The 20,222-nt window shown below is 37.4% G+C and overlaps 1 protein-coding gene across 2 annotated transcripts; it reads left to right on the top strand.

Annotated features, from left to right (window-relative positions):
- Positions 1,930-5,897, top strand: LOC109836427 (nucleolar GTP-binding protein 1-like). 2 transcript variants are annotated; one of them, XR_002245959.1, is made up of 4 exons: positions 1,930-1,973; positions 3,256-5,335; positions 5,424-5,602; positions 5,696-5,897. XR_002245959.1 is itself a non-coding variant. In XM_020404320.1 (3 exons), exon 2 carries the CDS (start codon positions 3,283-3,285, stop codon positions 5,332-5,334), a length of 2,052 nt encoding a protein of 683 aa, XP_020259909.1. In that variant the 5' UTR covers positions 1,930-1,973; positions 3,256-3,282; the 3' UTR covers position 5,335; positions 5,424-5,814. The 2 variants fall into 2 exon arrangements, 1 of the variants encoding a protein (XP_020259909.1); XM_020404320.1 differs by having other exon boundaries at positions 5,424-5,814.

Below are 20,222 nucleotides of genomic sequence, written 5' to 3'. Positions count from 1 at the left end.
AAGTCATAGGGTCGGACAATAATCTCTAAACTATTTTTGTACCGTAAGAAGAAACAAGAGTGTAGGGTTGGCCTTTCTTTTGAAGTTTATAGTACTCGTTATCATTTTTCTTGGACTAAATCAGAATCATTACATTCTTTCTTCAGTCTGAATCCAACTTTGCATATAAACATGAGTTTTGAGTGTTGGAGCTAGAATAATGTTCCCAATTATATATCATGAAAGTTTATTCCCCTAATCTGATGAGATCCCACATACTGTAATACTTTGCATCACTTCACACTTTCCCGCGGGGTCTTCTTATGGTTGATTATGACCCATAGATTAAGCTTGCATCAAGCTTTAAATAGTTACTAATTTTCTTATTAATATGATTCCTAATCTTATTTTTAGATCCATTTTACTCTCAAAGGGACATAATTACTTGCTCAACAAGTAAGCTAGTATCAGGAAAGATTAGCGAGAACTGAATATTGTTGCAAGTTCAAATGAACACTAAAGTTGCTCCATTATCAAACAGTCTTTACATCTAATTTTATTTTGGCTAAATATCAGAAAAACCTCCTTTATTTTGGATGATTATCGAATAACCCACCATAACTTTGAAAATATTAGAAGAAAAACATTGCTTGAGTACGGTGATTATCAGAACATCCCTTTAAATTTTTTATCAACAGACTGCCTATAATTTTTAGATTTTACTAGAAGAAACCTCTTAAAAGTAGGAGGGTTTTCCAATGAAATCCCAAAGTTAAATGAGATTTTCTAATAACCCCTAAACCGGGGGGGGCGGGGGGGCTCGGCAGTGATATTTTCAAATTTATGGGTGGTTATCGGCAATCGTCTGTAGCCAACATCTTTTAAGCCCGAGACAAGAGAACTGATAAAAATATTGGCTCAGAAAGTGAAATCATGCGCAAATATATAACGATGTTCATCGACTGCTGCGATAGGAACTCTAGTTTCAGAGCGTCGAGTTATATAAAGGTTTAACGCTTTTAACTTGGACACATAATTCTTCTTTTCCGTTAATTTTCCAAGTATTTTCTCTTGATCTATCATCATTTTTTAATTTTTGACACGACTGAAGGATATCTATTGTTAATCACCAACCAATGAAATGTCTGAGATTATACGGTAACGACGACCTTCTAGTTCGTCTATAATGAATGGACTCGATGCATCTTTAATGAACTAATTAGTGATAACTATAGAAATTATCTACTAATTAGACAAACTTCTTTTTTTTAGGGACGACCTTTTGTTTCTTTGAGCAGTTATAAGTGAGGGTGACACAAAAGATAGATATCAAGAAGATTTTCCTATTTTTTTTTTTCCTTTTTTTATTTAAAATGGAGCGATAAGAAAGAAGTGAAAAAAAGAAATATAGGACCTAAAGCTGAAATTTTTTGAATACAAGGGTTTTGTTGTCATTGATGATGGTGTGTAACAGCACGTGTTCAAAAACTAACCTACCAGCATTTATGTGTAATTGGCTAAATATCATAAAAACATCCTTAACTTTGGACGATTAACTTTCAAAATGTTAGAAAATCCTCCTTAAGTTTAGGGGTTATCATAAAACCTTCTTTAACTTTGAGATATTATCTTGAAACCCCCCTAAATTAGGGATTTTTTTTTAATCTTAAAGTTAAAGAGGGCTTTCTGATGAAATCTGAAAGTTAAAGAGGGATTTCGCTACAATGCCTATACTTAAAGGGAGTCATTCTGATATTTTGGAGGTTAAGTATAGTTTTTCCGTTAATCGTCCAAAAATTAAGGTGTTTTTAAATGATAAAAGAGATTTAAAACAAGAGAGAGATCTGACAAGAAAGAGAGCCTCTTTTATGGGCCGGGTTGCTGGGCCTAAACCCGTTAAGCCTGTTTACCCATCTCAAAGTCGGCATATAAAAATCAAACCCTAAACGCCTCGGAAAACTTCTCTTTTTCGATCAGCCGCCCACCCGCAGCCTGTAAGTTTTCCTTCTCAAAAACACCAATCTTTTTCCCCTATTTTCCCCCTCAGTTATTTCGTTCTTCGTTTTGTAATTTATATTAAGTTTGCGGGGGAGTTCTTCAATCATTTGTTAGGTTTTTTCCCCTTAAAAGTCGGATTTTTGAGTGGTGCTTTGTATTGATTATTGCTGGATGACGAGAAAATCGATCGGGTTTGTGTAGTTCACTTGTAGTCCGTGTCCAATTTCAATTCTTTTCTCCGTAGATTCATCGTAAACCGACACAAGATGACCCAAAATACACAGAATTGAGAGATCCAAGCGTTATTGTTGCTTTTATATTAGCTGAGGAAAAAAGATGGGCTGGATTTGCAAACTGTGCGAAAACTGTAGATTTGTATTACAAAGGTATAGGAGTCTGCGATGTTACTGTTTTGTGATGCCACAGTGAAGATGAGGGCTTCTATACCCCTATCGCACTATGGAAATCTGTTGCTGTTTTGTGTTCCAATCTAATTCCAGTCTAAGTTTGCTGTGTCGGTGTGTCGTGTAATGGTATCTGTGATGATGGCTCTCATAAATGATCTTTTCCCTGACCATCTTGAGGGCCTATATGAGTGGGCTGTTTTGATCTGTTGAAATGAAAATTTTTGCATTTTACGAAGAATGCTCTTGTTTGGCGAGCTGACACTGTCTTCATGGCCACATTGGCCGGCCAGTGTATAACACGTTCCTATTGTCTTAGGAAGTGTTTTGGTAAACCTGTGCTCCTGAAATTCAATGAGCATGTTTCTGAAATTCGATAATAAGACTAGTACAATGTGTGTTTGTGCATGTCCTTACAGTAATGATTTAGCCACCACGGGTTTACTCGTGTGAACTTGTTTGCTTGCTTTGTATATCTTCTTTTATGTGCTTGTCAGAATTCATGTCAGATGTCATGTTTCTTGCCACTTTGTATTTGTTTGAGATGAATATGTTTCTTCCACATGGACAAATGCAAATAAATAAATAAATAAATAAATTTGTTACGTCCCACCTAAGCTGCATAGGTTCACTTTATATTATCGAGTTGATTATTTATTTCTTAATTAGATGTAGTGCATGAATATTTTTGCAACCTTTAATTCCATTTAGATCTTTTTGTGCTTTCGTATTTTCCCATAATAAACTTTTTCTTCTCTTTATTCACTGTTACTGATCACATGACAGCAATTGTTGTTTAATATGGTTCTTCTCTTTCTCTTCTAGATGACTTCATCTTGGTTTGATCACTTTTTTCTGTACAACCTTGTAACAGGTTCAATCCTAGTCATATAACGGAAAGATGGTGCAGTACAACTTTAAGAAGATCACTGTGGTTCCTTCATGCAAGGACTTCATCGACATCGTCCTCTCTCGTACACAAAGGCAAACACCGACTGTCGTCCACAAGGGATATGCCATCAACCGTATCCGCCAATTTTACATGAGGAAGGTGAGGTACACGCAAGAAAACTTCAGTGAGAAACTCTCAGCCATCATTCTCGAGTTCCCTCGGTTAGATGACATCCATCCTTTTTATGGCGATCTCCTCCATGTTCTTTATAACAAGGACCACTATAAGCTTGCACTCGGCCAAATTAACACCGCAAAGAACATCATTACAAAAATTTCAAAAGACTATGTAAAGCTGCTTAAATATGGTGATTCTCTCTATCGGTGCAAATGCTTGAAGGTTGCTGCCCTTGGTCGGATGTCAACTGTTATAAAGCGCATAGGCCCTAGCTTGGCGTATTTAGAGCAGATACGGCAACACATGGCAAGACTCCCTTCGATCGACCCCAATGAGCGTACAATATTGATTTGTGGATACCCAAATGTCGGCAAGAGCTCTTTTATCAACAAGATTACGAGGGCTGATGTGGACGTTCAGCCATATGCTTTCACTACCAAATCTCTCTTTGTTGGCCATACTGATTACAAGTATCTACGTTACCAAGTGATTGATACTCCTGGGATTCTCGACCGTCCATTTGAGGACAGGAATATTATAGAAATGTGCAGCATTACAGCCTTGGCTCATTTGAGGTCAGCAGTGCTCTTTTTCCTCGACATTTCAGGATCTTGTGGGTACACCATAGCACAGCAAGCTGCTTTGTTCCACAGTATCAAATCACTATTCATGAACAAACCACTGATCATTGTTTGCAACAAGATTGATCTACAACCACTTGACGCACTTCCTGAAGAGGACAGGAAGCTGGTTATGGAGATGAAGTCTGAGGCAGCAAAGACTATAGTTGCACAAGGTGGGGATGTGAAAGATGACAATGTCTTGCTCTCTATGAGTACTTTAACTGAAGATGGAGTGATTGCCGTTAAGAATGCTGCCTGTGATAGACTTTTGGACCAAAGAGTGCAGATAAAGATGAACTCAAAGAGGATGAGCAGCTGCTTGAACCGGTTTCATGTTGCAGAGCCAAAGCCTCGAGACAACAAGGAGCGACCACCGTGCATCCCTCAGGCAATTCTTGAAGCCCGTGCGAAGAAAAGTGCGGAGAAGGAGAAGAGGAAGCTTGAAAAGGATTTGGAGGAGGAGAATGGTGGTGCTGGTGTATACTCTGCTAGTCTCAAGAAACATTACATATTAGCCAATGACGAGTGGAAGGAGGACATAATGCCTGAGATTTTAGATGGACATAATGTATATGATTTCGTTGATCCTGACATTTTGCAGAGATTGGAGGAGTTGGAGCATGAAGAGGGGATGCGAATGGAATCAGAGGGAGTTGAAGTTGAGATGGATGGATTGGATTTGGAGTTGACCCCCGAGGAGAAAGAGGCTCTAGCTGCTATCAGGAGAAAGAAGAGCTTGATGGTCCAGGAGCATAGAATAAAGAAGAGTACAGCTGAGAGCAGACCCATTGTACCTAGAAAATTCGACAAGGATAGGAAATTCACATCTGAGAGGATGGGGAGGCAACTTTCTTCTCTTGGCATGGATCCATCTGCTGCCATTGATCGTGTCCGTGGGAGGTCTCTATCAAGAAAAGGCCGTAAGAGAGATAGATCATTGGCTAATGATGATAATGGAAGTGAAGCTATGGATGTTGATGATGGCGATGGATCGAACAAGAAGATGAGAATTAGGTCTAGGTCAAGGTCCATGTCAATGTCTAGGTCAAGATCACGATCACGACCTCCTGGTGAAGTTGTGCCTGGAGAAGGATTTAAGGACTCGGCACAGAAGCTCACAGCACTCAAGATTGCTAAGAAATCTGTGAAGATGAGGAATAAGGATGCTCGACGAGGAGAGGCGGATAGAGTCATTCCTAACTTGAAGCCAAAGCATCTGTTTTCAGGAAAGAGGTCAATCGGAAAGACTCAGAGACGTTAAGGTATTCATGATTAAAAGCACATATTATACTGTCAATCGATAAAATCAGCTGTTGCTTGATAAATTCTTTTGCCTTGTTTTTCTTGCAGGAAGCAATTTTCGTCAAAGAACAAGAGATGCGTTTACTTCTTTGGAATTTTTGTTTGAGAGCAGTTTTGTTTAGTCTATGTTGATTGTTGTTTTTTATATTCCCCTTATCACTCATGTAGCTTATTTAAGGTACCTACTATGGAGGTTTTTCTTATTGAAGGATTGAAGGATTGTTTCGGTAAGATAAAATGATAGTATTTGAATGGTTTTTTTTTTCCTTTCAGCTTTGTTAAAGTTGGAACTTTGTGATATGTGTAATGACTTTGTTCAGGGACTTGTATCCTGTTACGTGTGATCATGTCTATGAAGACGTCCATCCATTGTTGAAGGTTTGAACCAAGTCGCCAAATGATGAGATTTCCATGCAGATAGCATCTTGGATTGTATTTATTTACCGAAGTTTCCTCTTTGTCCTGGATAAAGCATTGGTTGTACTCTGTTGAAGCATTTCATAAGACGTCCTTATTCATTAACTGATGCACTTGCTTTAGGTTTCCAGCTTTACCTCTTTTATTATAAAATTGTTCTTAGAAGTCGGTTCTTTTTGGTCAATTTTCCTCTAGCCGTATATATGAAGGCTCATGCGGATAGCTCTCTGTTGGCAATTGGTGCTGTGTGTTTTGTATGAAGTGCTCGGAAATGGTAATATCCTTGTAAGGTCTTTGAACCACTTCCCCCTCAGTTTTCTGGTGCCTATGCTGTGTATCTTTGCATATATGCACATGCGCGCCAGTTTTCTGGTGCCTATGCGTTTATCTGTGCATGTATGCACTTGCACGCCCTTCTCTCCTGTCCGCTATGAGTAAACTGTACTAGGACTTGTTTTGTTAGTTGCAATTGTGTATATGTGCACATGTATGCACGTGCACGCGCACCTCTCCTCTCGGCTATGAGTAAATTGAGCTAGGGCTTGTTTGGTTAGTTGCAATTGTGCATCTGCGCGTATATATGCACGCACACGCCCTTCTCTCCTCTCTGCTATGAGTAAACTGAGATAGGTCTTGTTTGGTTGGTTGCAATTGCAAAGGTTGTAACTTATAATTGTAGTTACGTTCAACTGCGATGCTTTTTGCCAGTTGCATTTGTTTGTTTTATTGCAAGTTATTTGTTGCAGCCAGTGATTTCTATATAGTCAAATCGTATATTGCAATTGCGACGCTTTTGAGCTGTAAGTAAGGATTTAGTTATAGCTCCAGTCATAGCTACCGGCATCCAATATAAGTGTAATAGGTCTAATATTCCAAAATAAGCGCCTATAATTGTAACTGCAATGGCATACAACTCGTATCTATGCTGTAAATATGACCGCATCGAACCAAATAGTCCTCAGCACGTTAGCTATGCTGCAGTTGAGGTAGGTCACTTGTGTGCAAATATCCTTGAAACCATCCACTTGGGTTTTATTCAAGCCTCTCCCTACATTCCACTTACTCATAAAGAAGGCCATTGCAAATAAAATACCCATGCAGTGGGATATCTCTTTATTCTCCACCACTGTCCTTTTTCAAATGTGTTCGGTTGCATGTCCTTGTCCTCAAGGATAATTGAGAGCACTAACATCCCATAAAGCTTTCTTGTGCCCTTATCTTATGTTGCCAAAGACTTAAGTACACTCTGCTCACTATGGTGTCCTATTCTCTTTGATATTTGCCCTTTTTGTTTAATCTCAGTTGAGCCCCCATATCTCAGTTGGGAGAATTGTTTGTCTAGTAAAGGGATTAGCTGCCCTAGTCTTTTTCCACTAACCCTGTTTCTTTCCATTTTTGTCCTAGTGTTGAAAATGACACCAAACTTTGCCACAAAACTAAATCTTGTTTACACTATCATGCACTCCTGCTCTTGAACTATCTTATCATTTGTAATGAGGAGAAGTTCTAAAGCGCCATTACGGCTCCCCAGGGGCTACACTGCCAGATAATCTTCTCGCGGTTTAGTTAAGCATATATATTCGCAATAAACAATTTACAAGATTTTATAACTCTCCTTAGAACATGAATTTTGAGAATATGGGTTCCCAATTTAATAAAAAAACCGGTTTTGAATACGTCTATGTATACACTTGTGTTATTATGTAAGCATTTATCTTCCACCACGTATTCAAAATAAAAAAAAGGGAAAAAAAAGAGCCACCACTAGCTATGTGAAATATAAGGGAGAACCATTAATATTTATGTGGGTGTACATCTCAAGTTTATTTTCAGATATTAACCTTGTAAATACTTATATTTCTCCCTCAACTTGTGATTGTTACATTTGAGTATGAGTTCTACAACTTGTTAGGCTCAATGCCACGAGCCAACAACATTATAAGAAGCAAGCAAAGCAATCCACTAGTATTATGTACTCCGCATTGCATATATTGCACTACATCGCACATCTTCTGAACTTTTCCATTCTCAATTACATTCGCAAAGTTCTTCGAGATTTGCATTATCAAATATAAAAGGCTAGTCCTATTATACTATGTTATCGTGAAGCTAATAGCAATTAGGTATGGCTCTGCCTATGGGCATTAAGTAATATGATGCATTTGACCATACACATGTAAGAGTTCAAGTAAATTAAGGAACAAATATTTCCCTGAATTAACATTCTTTTTCCCCCTTCTACGGATGTCAGAGAGATAGTGCTGATCGTCTTCTTTTGCGTTCTAAATTTAAGTTTGTAGGGCCGAGATAGTTTAAAAATTGTTCACATATAAAGAATAGCTTAACACCAATAATTCATATTACTTCCTACAACACAAGAAGGAAAAGCCCTTTTCTCTATGACCTTGTTGAATGGAGAAGACAATCAGCATTGCTCTTATGGCACCTAAGAAAGGCAATTTGGTCTTAATTATGATCTTAGCATGTCTTCTTTCAGGCTCATTTGCAGGTAATTTACTGGTTAATTTAAACAACATTGTGAATTGTATAATTTTGCAGTAGCTTCACTAGGCAGCGCAACAATTTTCTTCTGAAGTTTTCAGTTCAAGACAATGCTTCTGATTAATAGATTTATTTATACTGTGAGTAATTGCAATTTGAAGAAACAATGCCGCTTTATTACTTGATTGTGATTGCTTGATAAATCGTAGAATCATCATCACTCACTGACGTAAAAGCCAGCCGATGCAATATAAGTATTCGTCAAGAAAGAATAAAATTGGAGACTTTCTCCTCGTTTCGTTGAACCTTTGACGAATGTAAATATGTTCTTTCAAAAAACCAGGAGCTATCAATTAACTTTATGGTGAATTTCTTGCCACTCATAAAAGTAGTTTAGTTGGTTAATCTAGGTTTATCAGAGTAACTTTTTATTTTAGCTTTCATGAGTCTTATGAATTCCCTTCTTCATTACACCTAGAAAGTGGATGTGTCATACGTCACAAATTTCTGAAATCCTAATTTTCTGACGTAGTCAATTCAACAACATATGTCCTGAATTCCATCTTAAAAATAACTGATCTTTACAAGTTCTTTTAATGAAGTATATACATGTCACTTTAAGAATCCTTCATCTTTGTGTTAAATCTCTTTTGCAGGTGGGCATCGGAAGTTTATCAACAAATCCAGTGCACTTGAAGATGTTGCAGAGGTATTTGACTTATGAATCATATGACTATACACAATAATAAAAAAGCTTTTGGTTTAGTTGTTATCTTGGATAGGATTGCTGTACATTAATTAGCATGTCCAAGGAGATTAATGGAGAAGCTTGGAAATATATTTAAGCACACGCTTTAATAACCCTTGCATATTTGCTGAATATAACCAAATAAAACTTTGCCCTTGTGTGTTAGACATTCACATCTATGTTCGCTAATCATTAGCCCTTCACATCAATGTTCACTAATCATACTTACTAAACATTTGACAGGAATTACCAATGGAAAATGAAGAAGAATCTATTGTTCATCCAAGAATTCTTGTGGTTAAGACAAATGATTATGGAAGATACAATCCCACTCCTAGACTTTCAAAACCACGATTCAAGCTCATTCCGAACTGATAACATTACTTGTGTGCTGTGACAGAATTAAGCGGCTCAATCTTCATCTTTATGTTAAGAATGGTTATATGCAATTCTCAGAAGCTTAGATAAATACATATTTGTGTGTGTGGACTTAGTAGATTTTATGTAATATAGTTGCTGGCCACATCATGGAGATTGAGACAATCAGAAGCTGGTGCTTATATTGTGTTATCATGTAGGAGACCCATGAATATATGAATATTTATAAATATTATCTACTAGAAATCAAAATGCCTGAATTTTTAATCGATTGCATTCGCAAAGGAGTGATGCCTATTCATATTTTCGTACAGAGAGTACGTGAAAAATTCAACTTGATAGTTCATTTTGGTATACAGAGGTATGATGACTATCCCATCAATAATTGTCAAATCCAATATCTTGAAGCGTATCTGCATTATGTTTATTTTCCTTTTATTAGACTAATTAGCTTAAAAATAATTAGATGGATAACTCTACCGTCTACCCTAGAGATTTCATTGCCTTTACTGCCTTAAGAGTTCACGCAGTACAAGCAGGCTCTCTATCAAATATGCATGATCTTCTACATCCCTATTCCTTTTTAATGAGTGAAATCTCAAAATTTATCCAAATCTCGAGCGATTGGCTTAACATAAAGCGTTTGACAACTTCAAGTTCATTGCCTGGAGTTGATAATGTCAAGTTGCCACAATCAGTCCACTAAATGCTATAGATTAAGTTTTCAGATAACCATGAACCTTCCATTCTCATGAAAACCATACAGCTGAGATATGTGCTATGATATACACAACATACCCTAACCATCTAGCTCTATATGAATGAAGCTTCTAGCTAGCAATTATGTGTTGCTTCCCCATTGGTAAGTTGCATGTATACGTTTCATTGGTAGATGATTACCACTAACACTTGAAAATGTTATCTTTAGTAAAAGGAGAAAATACATTATTTTTTTTCAACCAATTTCTTTTGAAGAAAATAAGTAATTCACCGTACTTTTGACATTACATTTGAGTGACCAAGTCATAGTGCTCAACTTCACCTTCTCTATACTAAATTTAAAAATAAAAAGCTCAGCTGGCTAGATATGAACCTTGACATTTTTAGGATTCCTTCACACTGGCGTCATCCGTTTCTCTCTCTATATATATATATGATCTAGGAGATCTAAGAAGATATGAAACGATCTCGGTTCGTTAACATGGAGTCTAAGAAAGCTGCGTTCATCATAGTTGTGATACTGGCATCACTCGTCTCTGATTCATTTGCAGGTTTGATGGTGTAGTCCTTTTACTTATCTCATTACATGTAACTCATAGATTTAGCAGTTGGCATATTTACTTTAGAAAACTTTGGTTCACAGAGACAAACACTAATTGTAACGCCTTGTTTAAATTAGAATTAATTCTGTTATACACGCAATACGTGAAAGAAACAGAACACAAACTATTTCAGCAGAGACCAAGAAGATAGTTTATCTCTGATGCTATACGTTGTTTGTCCTTCCTCATTTAATATATTAATAGCGAAAACATGCACGCCCTTGTGAAAAATTCCAAGGTAAAATATACGAAAAAAATCAATATACGAATTTATACCCTTGCATGGAAGTACCTAGGCCATTAATTTATAAAATTTTATGTATTATCTTCTTATCATCATGTCATCTAAATACTGCACTATACCAATTTTATGTAACAACTTTATGAAAAACTCATTCATGTATTAATTTTCTTTCACAGGAGGGAGTCGAAAGCTTGTGACCAAGTCTACCATACCAACGGGAGAAGAGAACAAGGTATCAAATATATAACAAACTCAACTCCTTCTTATACTATAATTTTAAATTAAATCTTTGCATAATGGATGGATTAATTATTAGTTCACCTATTAATGCCATTATAAGGCTTTCTAGTTAAAGATATTTCAATTCTTGGCAGGATCAATCATGTGCAAAGTTTCCTGAAAAAGGAGAAGTACTTGCTGCTCATCCCAGAATCCTTGTAGTTAAAACAAATGATTATGGAAGCTATGATCCTTCTCCATCCTTCTCGAGACCAGGTTTCAAGCCGATACCAAATTGATCATGTCGGACATCAGAGTTCATTATATATCAGATATCACTATGCATATCGACTTGTATATGTGTGACGTAGATATGTGTTCTCTTGTAAGATGTATAATGGGTTCCTCTATTATGGAGATTGAGCTTACTATAGTTGTGTAAGAGATGTATGAATGTATTATTAAAAAAAACCTATATGTATATATGAAAATGTTATATGTAGATAAAATAATGTCAGCTGCTTACTTAAGCATCCAATTGAGCATATGACACTAATTTTATGTGTACAAAATAAGGAAAGTTGTCCTGTTGTAACACCTCTAAGACTGATTTTTGAAAAGAGTAAAATGAATATCTCCTTTCAAAAATAATTAAAAATTAAAAAGGAGCTTTGCTACAGGGACCCAAAATATGGCTAAAGTATTTATTAGTTTTTATCATCTTTTTCAGTTTCTTCATTTTGATGTTTCGAGAATATAACAGATAATTGCTTTTAGAAAATTATTGGCATGTGAAGGTATGGATAGAGGACGTACATACTTCATATCTTTCTTGAGAAAGGTACAAAATAAGCTAACGTTGATTAACCATCAAAGCCATTATACTCATATAGACAGGATCAAGCAATTGAATATAACAAATTTCTGTTGAAAAAAAAAGAGTATAACCAATTTCAAGAGTAAACGTGTTTTATTATGGAAATCTAGTCTGCTTTCTATAAAATGTAGAAAAAAAATCGTACGACCGGCATATTTTAATTACGTCGTGCTAATAACGCGTAGTTCCCCAGGTTCGAGACCGGCGTGGGACAACTTATTTTATGTTTCATTCTAAAATTAAACTGTTTTTTTAAAGATACCATCGGCATATTTTAAATTTGGGGTTTTAAATATTAGTCCCTCACATCATACTTATTTTGATATTAGTCCCTTCTGTTGTGCGCGACGGAAGTCTCGACGCGACGGAAGTCTCAAAGCGACACTAACAAGAATAAGAGATAAATCACAACTAATAAGCTAGACACAATACCATAGTAAGACAACGAGTTTAAGGTGGTTCGGCAAGTTGCCTACGTCTAGGTGTGTCCATCCGGGCCGGCCTGGCCCGGCCCGGAAATCCGGGCCCGAGCCAGGCAAAACCGGAGCGGGCCGTCCGGTTTATTTTCTTTTTTAAAAAAATTCTATTTAAAATTTAAATTATAAAAAAAAGACAAAAAAATTTAATAAAAACAATAATTCTATTAATCACTTAATGACATAAATTATAAATAAAAATTATAAAAATAAATTTTTTATTAATAATTAATAAATTATTTATAAATTATAAGTATAAATTTATTTTGGAATTCATCGCATCACAATAAATAAGTACATCCCAACTAGGTTGGCACCTACTCACCTATATCACTATCATTTGTAACTATTTCCAAAATAATTCTTTACATATTTTAAGCTAAGATATAAAAATTACAATTTGATGAATATTATTTATTCTTTATATCTATCTGCTAGTCCCAATTCTTCAAATTTATCTTCAATTCCAGCCATTCGATCGATGCCTTGCGTTCGCTTCTCGTACCTCCACCAATCTTGTAAGCACATCATCGCTTGTACAATATACGGATCTAAGCATGTCCTGTGGTCGTCGATCAAACGTCCTGCTGTGCTGAAGGTGGATTCTAAAGCTACCGTCGAAACATGCACTGTTAGTAAGTCACGAACCATGGTGGAAAGTATAGGATATGAAACTGATCCATATACTTTCCACCATTGCAAAATATCTAAAGCATTTCCTTGACATTTAACTAAAGAAACAGATAAATATTCATCTATTTCAGAAACCTCCAATGATGACGATCCAAGTCCAGATCCACCAGTTAGCTCAGCTACCATTGCATACCTATCAAAACTTACATTTTTACCTAGGGATGAGCTCGAAGAAACCGAAGTTGTAGAATGTTGTGTAGCTACACCATGTCTAGCTGCATACTCATCATATAAGGTTTGAAAATAATTTTTAATAGCTAAATGATGAGTGGTAGCAGTAAGGGTGGATCCATCACCTAAGTCTATAATATGATTAACATACAAGGATTGTATAACAAACTTTAAAGGCCAATATCCTTCAAGCATGGATCAATAAGAACCCCCAAACCAAAAATATGAGGAATAGGCCTAAAGTACTTATTAAATTTGCTCTCCATTTGAAAAATCATAGGTCCAAAAGTATCATCTATACGATATTTCCCAAAAAAATTTTGAATATTTAAAATTTGTAAAGCAGCTAAAGTAATGGTTGGATAATAACAGCCAGATAATAACATTGTAGCATCATAAAAAACTTGTAACATTTGATTTAAATTACATATAATCCATTCAACTTCAGTTATTCCATAAGTGCTACCAGAACTAGAACTAGAAGCATAATAATTTATAAAATCAGTTATAATGTATTTATATTCTATTGCTACACTTAACATTGTATAGGTGGAATTCCACCTATGGCCAACATCTTTTGAAATTAGTCTGGGCTTTATATTTTTTCTTTTACAAAATGGTTTCCATCTTTTAAGTCTTTGTTCAGAAGCATTATGCATATAAGCAGCTATTCTAACATTTTCTATCATGGGTTTAATTTCAGTAAATACACTTTGAACAATTAAATTTAAAATATGACAGATACACCAAACATGAAAAAGATCACCATGACATGGCAATGACATAGTTGATCTGATAAAATCAACAGCTGCATTGTTATTACTTACATTATCTAGTGAAAGAGAAAATATTCTTTCTAAAATTTCTAATTTCATAAGTTCATCAATTATTAAATTTGTAACATTAATACCAGTATGTGACTCTTCTATTGTAATAAAAGAAACAACTCTTTTAAACATTTGCCAATTTTCATAAATTTAGTGTGCTGTGATACATAAATATCCAGTTTGTGCTCTAGATGTCCAAATATCAGAAGTTAAAAAAAATTTACAGTTTAAAATTTTAAAATAAGAAATTATTTTTCCTTGTTCCTCCTGATAATATTTTAAAATATCACGTTGACAGGTTTGACGAGAATTTTTTTTAAATGCAGGATAAAAACCATCTCTAAACATATCTTCAAATTCATCATCTTCTACTAATTTAAAAGGAAGGTTTTTAAGAATAATAAGCCTGATTAGGCATTTCCTGGCTCTGGCAGCGTCATAGTTCCAACTACCGAGACTACCAGAAGAGGAGGATTTAGAAATCATAGATTGTCGGATATCACCTTGAGGAGTCTGGCCTTTGTTGTGTTTATCTAAATGGCGTTTGAGGTGGTTGGTGTCGCTCTTATGATGAGCTTGAAAAATCTTGCCACACAACGCACACTTAGCCTTCTGGGTGAGGATCCTACCGTGTTCATCCTTGGTGACGTCGATCTTCTCGTAAAAAATTCCACACATCGGATCTTGGCCTTTTAGAAGCTCTTGGTGCAGATTCGTCGCCACCGGATTCCGGATTAACATCGGTAGGAGTAGACCCAGTAGGAGGACTCATTTCAAGATCGAAAGATAGGTTTTGCTCTTCATAATCAGATCTGAAAGTCATTTGATGAAATGATTAGAAAGTATAAGAGAGTATAAGATTGTATAAGAGAATATAAGAGTATAAGAGAGTATAAGAGTATAAGAGAGAAGTAGATGAGTTTTGGTGTGAAGAAAACAAAAAAAAAACCCTCTATTTATAGAGCCAACCCCTAACCAAATGACCAAAATAACCTCACAAAATAACCGTTTTTTAACTGTTTTGGGGGACAAAACGGTCAAAAAGCCGTTTTTGACCGTTATGGCCGGCCCGGCCATTTTTGGCCACAACGGTCACTCTCGTGACCGTTGTGGCCGGGCCGGGCTCCGCGGCCCGGGCTGCCCGGCCTGGATTTTTGCCCGACACCGGGGCGTGTTCCGGGCCGGGCCGGGCCCGAGCCGAGCGCCGCTGAGGTAGCCTCGTACCCGAGCCCGGAACCCGGTCAGGCCCGGATTTCCGGGCCAGGCTGAGCCCGGGCCGACGGGTTTTTTAGACAGGCCTACCTATATCCACGGGGCAAGGAGGGGGGAGTTCTTACTATTAGAAATCAAGAGAATATAAATAGAGTTACAAATCTCACCGATCAAATCCTAAAACAAAGCTCTAGATCTCTCACAAATCTCTCACAATTGGATACAACAATCCTTTCCCAAAGACTGCTCAAAAACGTCCTTACTTAACCCTAACTAATCAGGATTAGAGTTATATATCAGCTTCAAAACGAACCGGGTCAAATAACTAACCCAACTGCAAACCCGCTACGTGGTCGACTGTGACGGTCGACCGTACAGGTATCGCGGTCGACCACGGCGGTCGACCGAACAAAACGACAGAGTCGACCGCGACGGTCGACCGAACACCACCGACAGAGAATAAATCAATTACAGGAAACCCACAGTCAACAGCGACGATCGACTGAACCAATTGTCGAGAGTTAAATCGCCTACAGGGTCCGCGCGGTCGACCACCATGGTCGACCGCCTTCAGCTCCAGAGCCTCCTGCTCTCCTGTGCATGTTCGCGGTCGACCACCGCTGACTCGCAGTCGACCGCCAGTCTGTCTAGCTAATTCATGCTAATTTCCTAAACTTCTCTCGCCACTTCTTCAATTCTCCACCTCGGCGCTGAGCCAACACCAAATCATCCAAATGTCCCACTTGTTGTATCCAGGAGGTCGTGGAAACACCCCATGATAACGGACTCAATCCACAACAAGTTGGGAACCCAAACGTGAGCTAAAACGATCTCCCCCCATCTGAATCAAACTGGCTGCATCGAAAGACTACCTACGTATCCTCTTGTCCAAAGAATCAAGTCGAACGTAGTTCACCCAAATGGCCTCCAAAGGCCTCAACACTGAAGAATGTTCAAAAGTTTCAAACAATAGCCAAATTTCACACCTGAAACAACTTTGGTCATCATATTTGCAGGGTTATCGTTCGTGTGGACCTTCTCTAATATGACGTCTCCATCATCCAAAACATCATGAACAAAATGGAATCTTACATCGATGTAGGGACTTATCACCTGTATGTCCAAGTCTCATGTGCCATAAAATGGTGGTGTCCTCCTCTGTAGTGATAGACGCTACCAGACCCCCTATAACTGTCTTGCCCTTCAAGTAGTATATGTTATTTTCCCTGACACCTCACATCACCATCATAGAACCCTTCGTGACCTTCACTGTAGCATCCTCTAAGATAACTCTATATCCAGCTGCCTCCATGTAGGCTGTCCAAAAATCACTGCAGATAGCTGATCCCCATCAAACATCGATGATGAAAGTTACAATTCGACGGCTTCCAGAAGACTACAATTTGAAGACTTTCACGTAAATCGATGAAGGTTACAATCTGACGATCTTCACAATAACTGATGAAAGCTCTAATCAACAGCCTTCACAATCAACATCGGGAGTTACAATCTGACGACTCTCATATATCAAAGAGCTAAAGCAAAGATTACAAAATGATGATCTTTGCAACGCTTTGACAGAAAGAGATTACAAATCGACGGTCTTTTCAAATCAAGACGCGGAAGTCCTCCCCGCGTACCAGCATTAATACGCATTATTTTTAGCCGTTGACGCAACTCAAGCTCGGCCACTAATGCAGCGCAAACACAACTCAAGCTCGGCCACTAATGCAGCGCAAACACAGCTCAAACCTGGCAACAAACGCAACTCACATTCAGATCCAAACGCTGCAAACACAGCTTAGATTCAGCTGCCAACGCAGCTCATGTTCGACCGCAAACGCAGCCTTCGAAAGCTGCCAACGCAGCTTCTAAATCGCTACAAACACAGCTTCTAATCACTGCAAACGTAGCTTCCAGACGCTGCATCCGAGCTTCCAGACGTTGCGTCCGAGTTCCTAGACGCTGCGTTCGAGCTTCGAGGCACTGCGTTTGGACGCAGAATTCACGCCAGAATGCGAATTTTACGTTTGACTCGTTCAAACACGAGCTGAAAGGTTTCAAAACCGTTTCCCACGATCTGAGGGGATCACAACTCCACTCAGGTGTGATTTAAGGGGCGGTTACTGTTAGACCCTAGAGGGGGGGTGATTAGGGTCTTATGCTAATCTAATCCGATTATATGCCAATTAAAATTAATTAACAAGTTATCCTAGCAAGTATAAAATACAACAAAAATATAAGCTAGGATAAACAATATGAACAATGAGATATATCCTATATGATAGAAATATATGCAAGGATATATAAACAACACAATGGTACCTAACAAAGAGATATATGCAATATATGCAATGTATGTGCAATGATATATAAACTCAAGGGTAAACAATCTAAACTAGATAGTGAAATTAGGCACAACTCAATGTTACAATCTCTCACAACCCTAATATACTATGAATGCAAATACAATAAGCTCATGTGGGTGTGTGTAACAATGAGATTCAATAAAAACTTAACTCAATAAGAACTAGCAATAAGATTGATATGAAATACAATAGTAGAAATGCTAGGAAATAGAGTTAAGGAAACTTCTCTATAAACACAAAGAGAGGATGATGAAATATTGAAAATGAACTCTTCAATAGTTGATGTAAACTCCTCTTTGTAACAGCAAACCCAAAACAAACTTAAACCAAAACTAAACAAGCTTAAACCCTTGTTTAAAACCTTGTTTAAAAACTTCTTAGATTGGTGTAGAACTGAGATCAATGGGGGTATTTATAGCCTCCCAAAACCTCAGCCAAAAACCCCAAACAAAAGACTAAAACAGCCCTAGCTAGCGGTAACAAAAATAGCCATTGGAAAGAATCTGACTGAGCGACGGTCGACCGAAAAAATTCGCGGTCGACCGCGATCCAGATCCCAATCTGAGAAAACGAGCAGAGACTTATTCGGTCGACCGCCGTCGCGGTCTACCGATGCGAGAATATCGCAGCTCTCGTCCGACACGGGCTTGCCGCGTCGACCGGCTGCGGTCGACGACAAAACTCTCTGTGCACTGGACGAATGATCACCATAGCGCCGTCTGACCGGTGCGGTCGACGCTAGACTGGCATACATTCCAAAACTGATTTTAAAACAGATTTTGAGACTTTTGGAAAATTAGTCAAAATAACAACATGAAGACTCCAGAAAATATGCAACTTTGCGGAAATGATATATAAACATGTAATATGCAACATGACAAAAAGAATTTTCCAAATTGCATTTCCCATTTTGTTGCAAAAATCTTTCATTTGCAAAAATAGTTCCAAAACACGAAAATGTAAACTATGTGAATTTTGACATTTAGCTAAACCATGTTTGAAAACTTTACACAATGAATTTTGTTAGACTAATAAAATTATGTATATGATTATTGTTAACTCCAAAAACTAATGAAAAATAATATTTTCACAAAATTGCACTATTCTATGCAATATATACTAAAAAACCAATACATAACATATGAAACATGTGATTTCATATATATATAAACATAAAAACCTAAAACACATGTATGTATATATATAACTATATATATGCATAGAAACCAAAACTTATGTATATATATATAACTATATATATATACGAAGAAACCAATAAATGTGTGTGTATATGATATTGAGCTTAACGTACTTAACACACATAATATAAAACCTATACTAAGTTACCCAAGCTAGATCTTGATCTTTAATAAGCTCGACTCGGTACACTTGCGGATGAAGCTTGAACTTGATCTTTAACTTTTGAATTGCAAGGCTTCACTCCACTATTCCGCCAACCTCCATTTGATATGATCGTGAATGCTCGATTCCATTCATCCTCCAATAATGTTGTTTGTCTATAATAAATAAGAAAACACAAATACTAGACAAACAACATTAGTGGTAAATTGTTTGTTAAACATCATCAAAACAAGAAGGCCAACAGTTACATCCCATAAGCCCCACTTAGGAGCGAATGAAGGAGGTGGTTACACCCCTTAATCCCCTATAAATAATTAAGAAATCAGCTTAGTTCGGCTCCTGCTCCTTGGCAACAAAGAAGAGATCATTGGCTGACTTCTTTGAGAATTTTGGAGATCTAGAGATCGGCTTCTTCGGATCATCTTCTCGGCAACAGATTCTTGGGGCTATCCTCGTGCTTGGCTTATCTAACCAATTACGGTTAAGATCAATCAACTCTTTTACAAGAGTTTAAACTCGCTCTGAGTTATTAATTCGTTCACAGCATCAAATCGTGAGGAGAAGACCACGTTCCAGTGAATCAAGACGTTTGGATCGTTAACGGAGAGCAAACTCGACGCGAGCATTTGAGTGAGGCACTCCATCGCCACCGTGAAGAACCCAGAACTAAACAAAGCGGAGAATCCAGATCAATTCTCCTCTCTTTTGTAATCAGGAAATTTAATTGTAATCGAGATCGAGAGAATACAAATTAAATTTCTTTCATTTTATTTACTACAAATTTTCCACCAAACACTCCAAAGTCTCAAGAGAAATGATATTATTCGTCAACCGCGGCACGAACCTCACTTCCTTCAACTCCCTAATCACTCCGTCATGCGTCCTAATCCGGACTGAACCAATACCACCAATAGGGCATACGTGGTCATTATTCATAAGCACGATATCCCCTCTTTCTAACTCCTCAAAGCTGGAAAACCAATTTCTCCTAGGGCAAATATGATATGTAGCTCCCGAATCCATCATCCAC

The sequence above is a fragment of the Asparagus officinalis genome, chromosome 4 (genome assembly GCF_001876935.1).
Source record: "Asparagus officinalis chromosome 4, Aspof.V1, whole genome shotgun sequence".
Taxonomy (NCBI): Eukaryota; Viridiplantae; Streptophyta; class Magnoliopsida; order Asparagales; family Asparagaceae; genus Asparagus; species Asparagus officinalis.
Note: the sequence above shows the minus strand (reverse complement) of the source record. Positions and strands in the feature narration are given on the sequence as shown.

What these genes read in the sequence shown, in the direction of transcription:
- LOC109836427 (XM_020404320.1), top strand. Translation starts at nt 3,283, where the DNA reads ATGGTGCAGTACAACTTTAAGAAGATCACTGTGGTTCCTTCATGCAAG.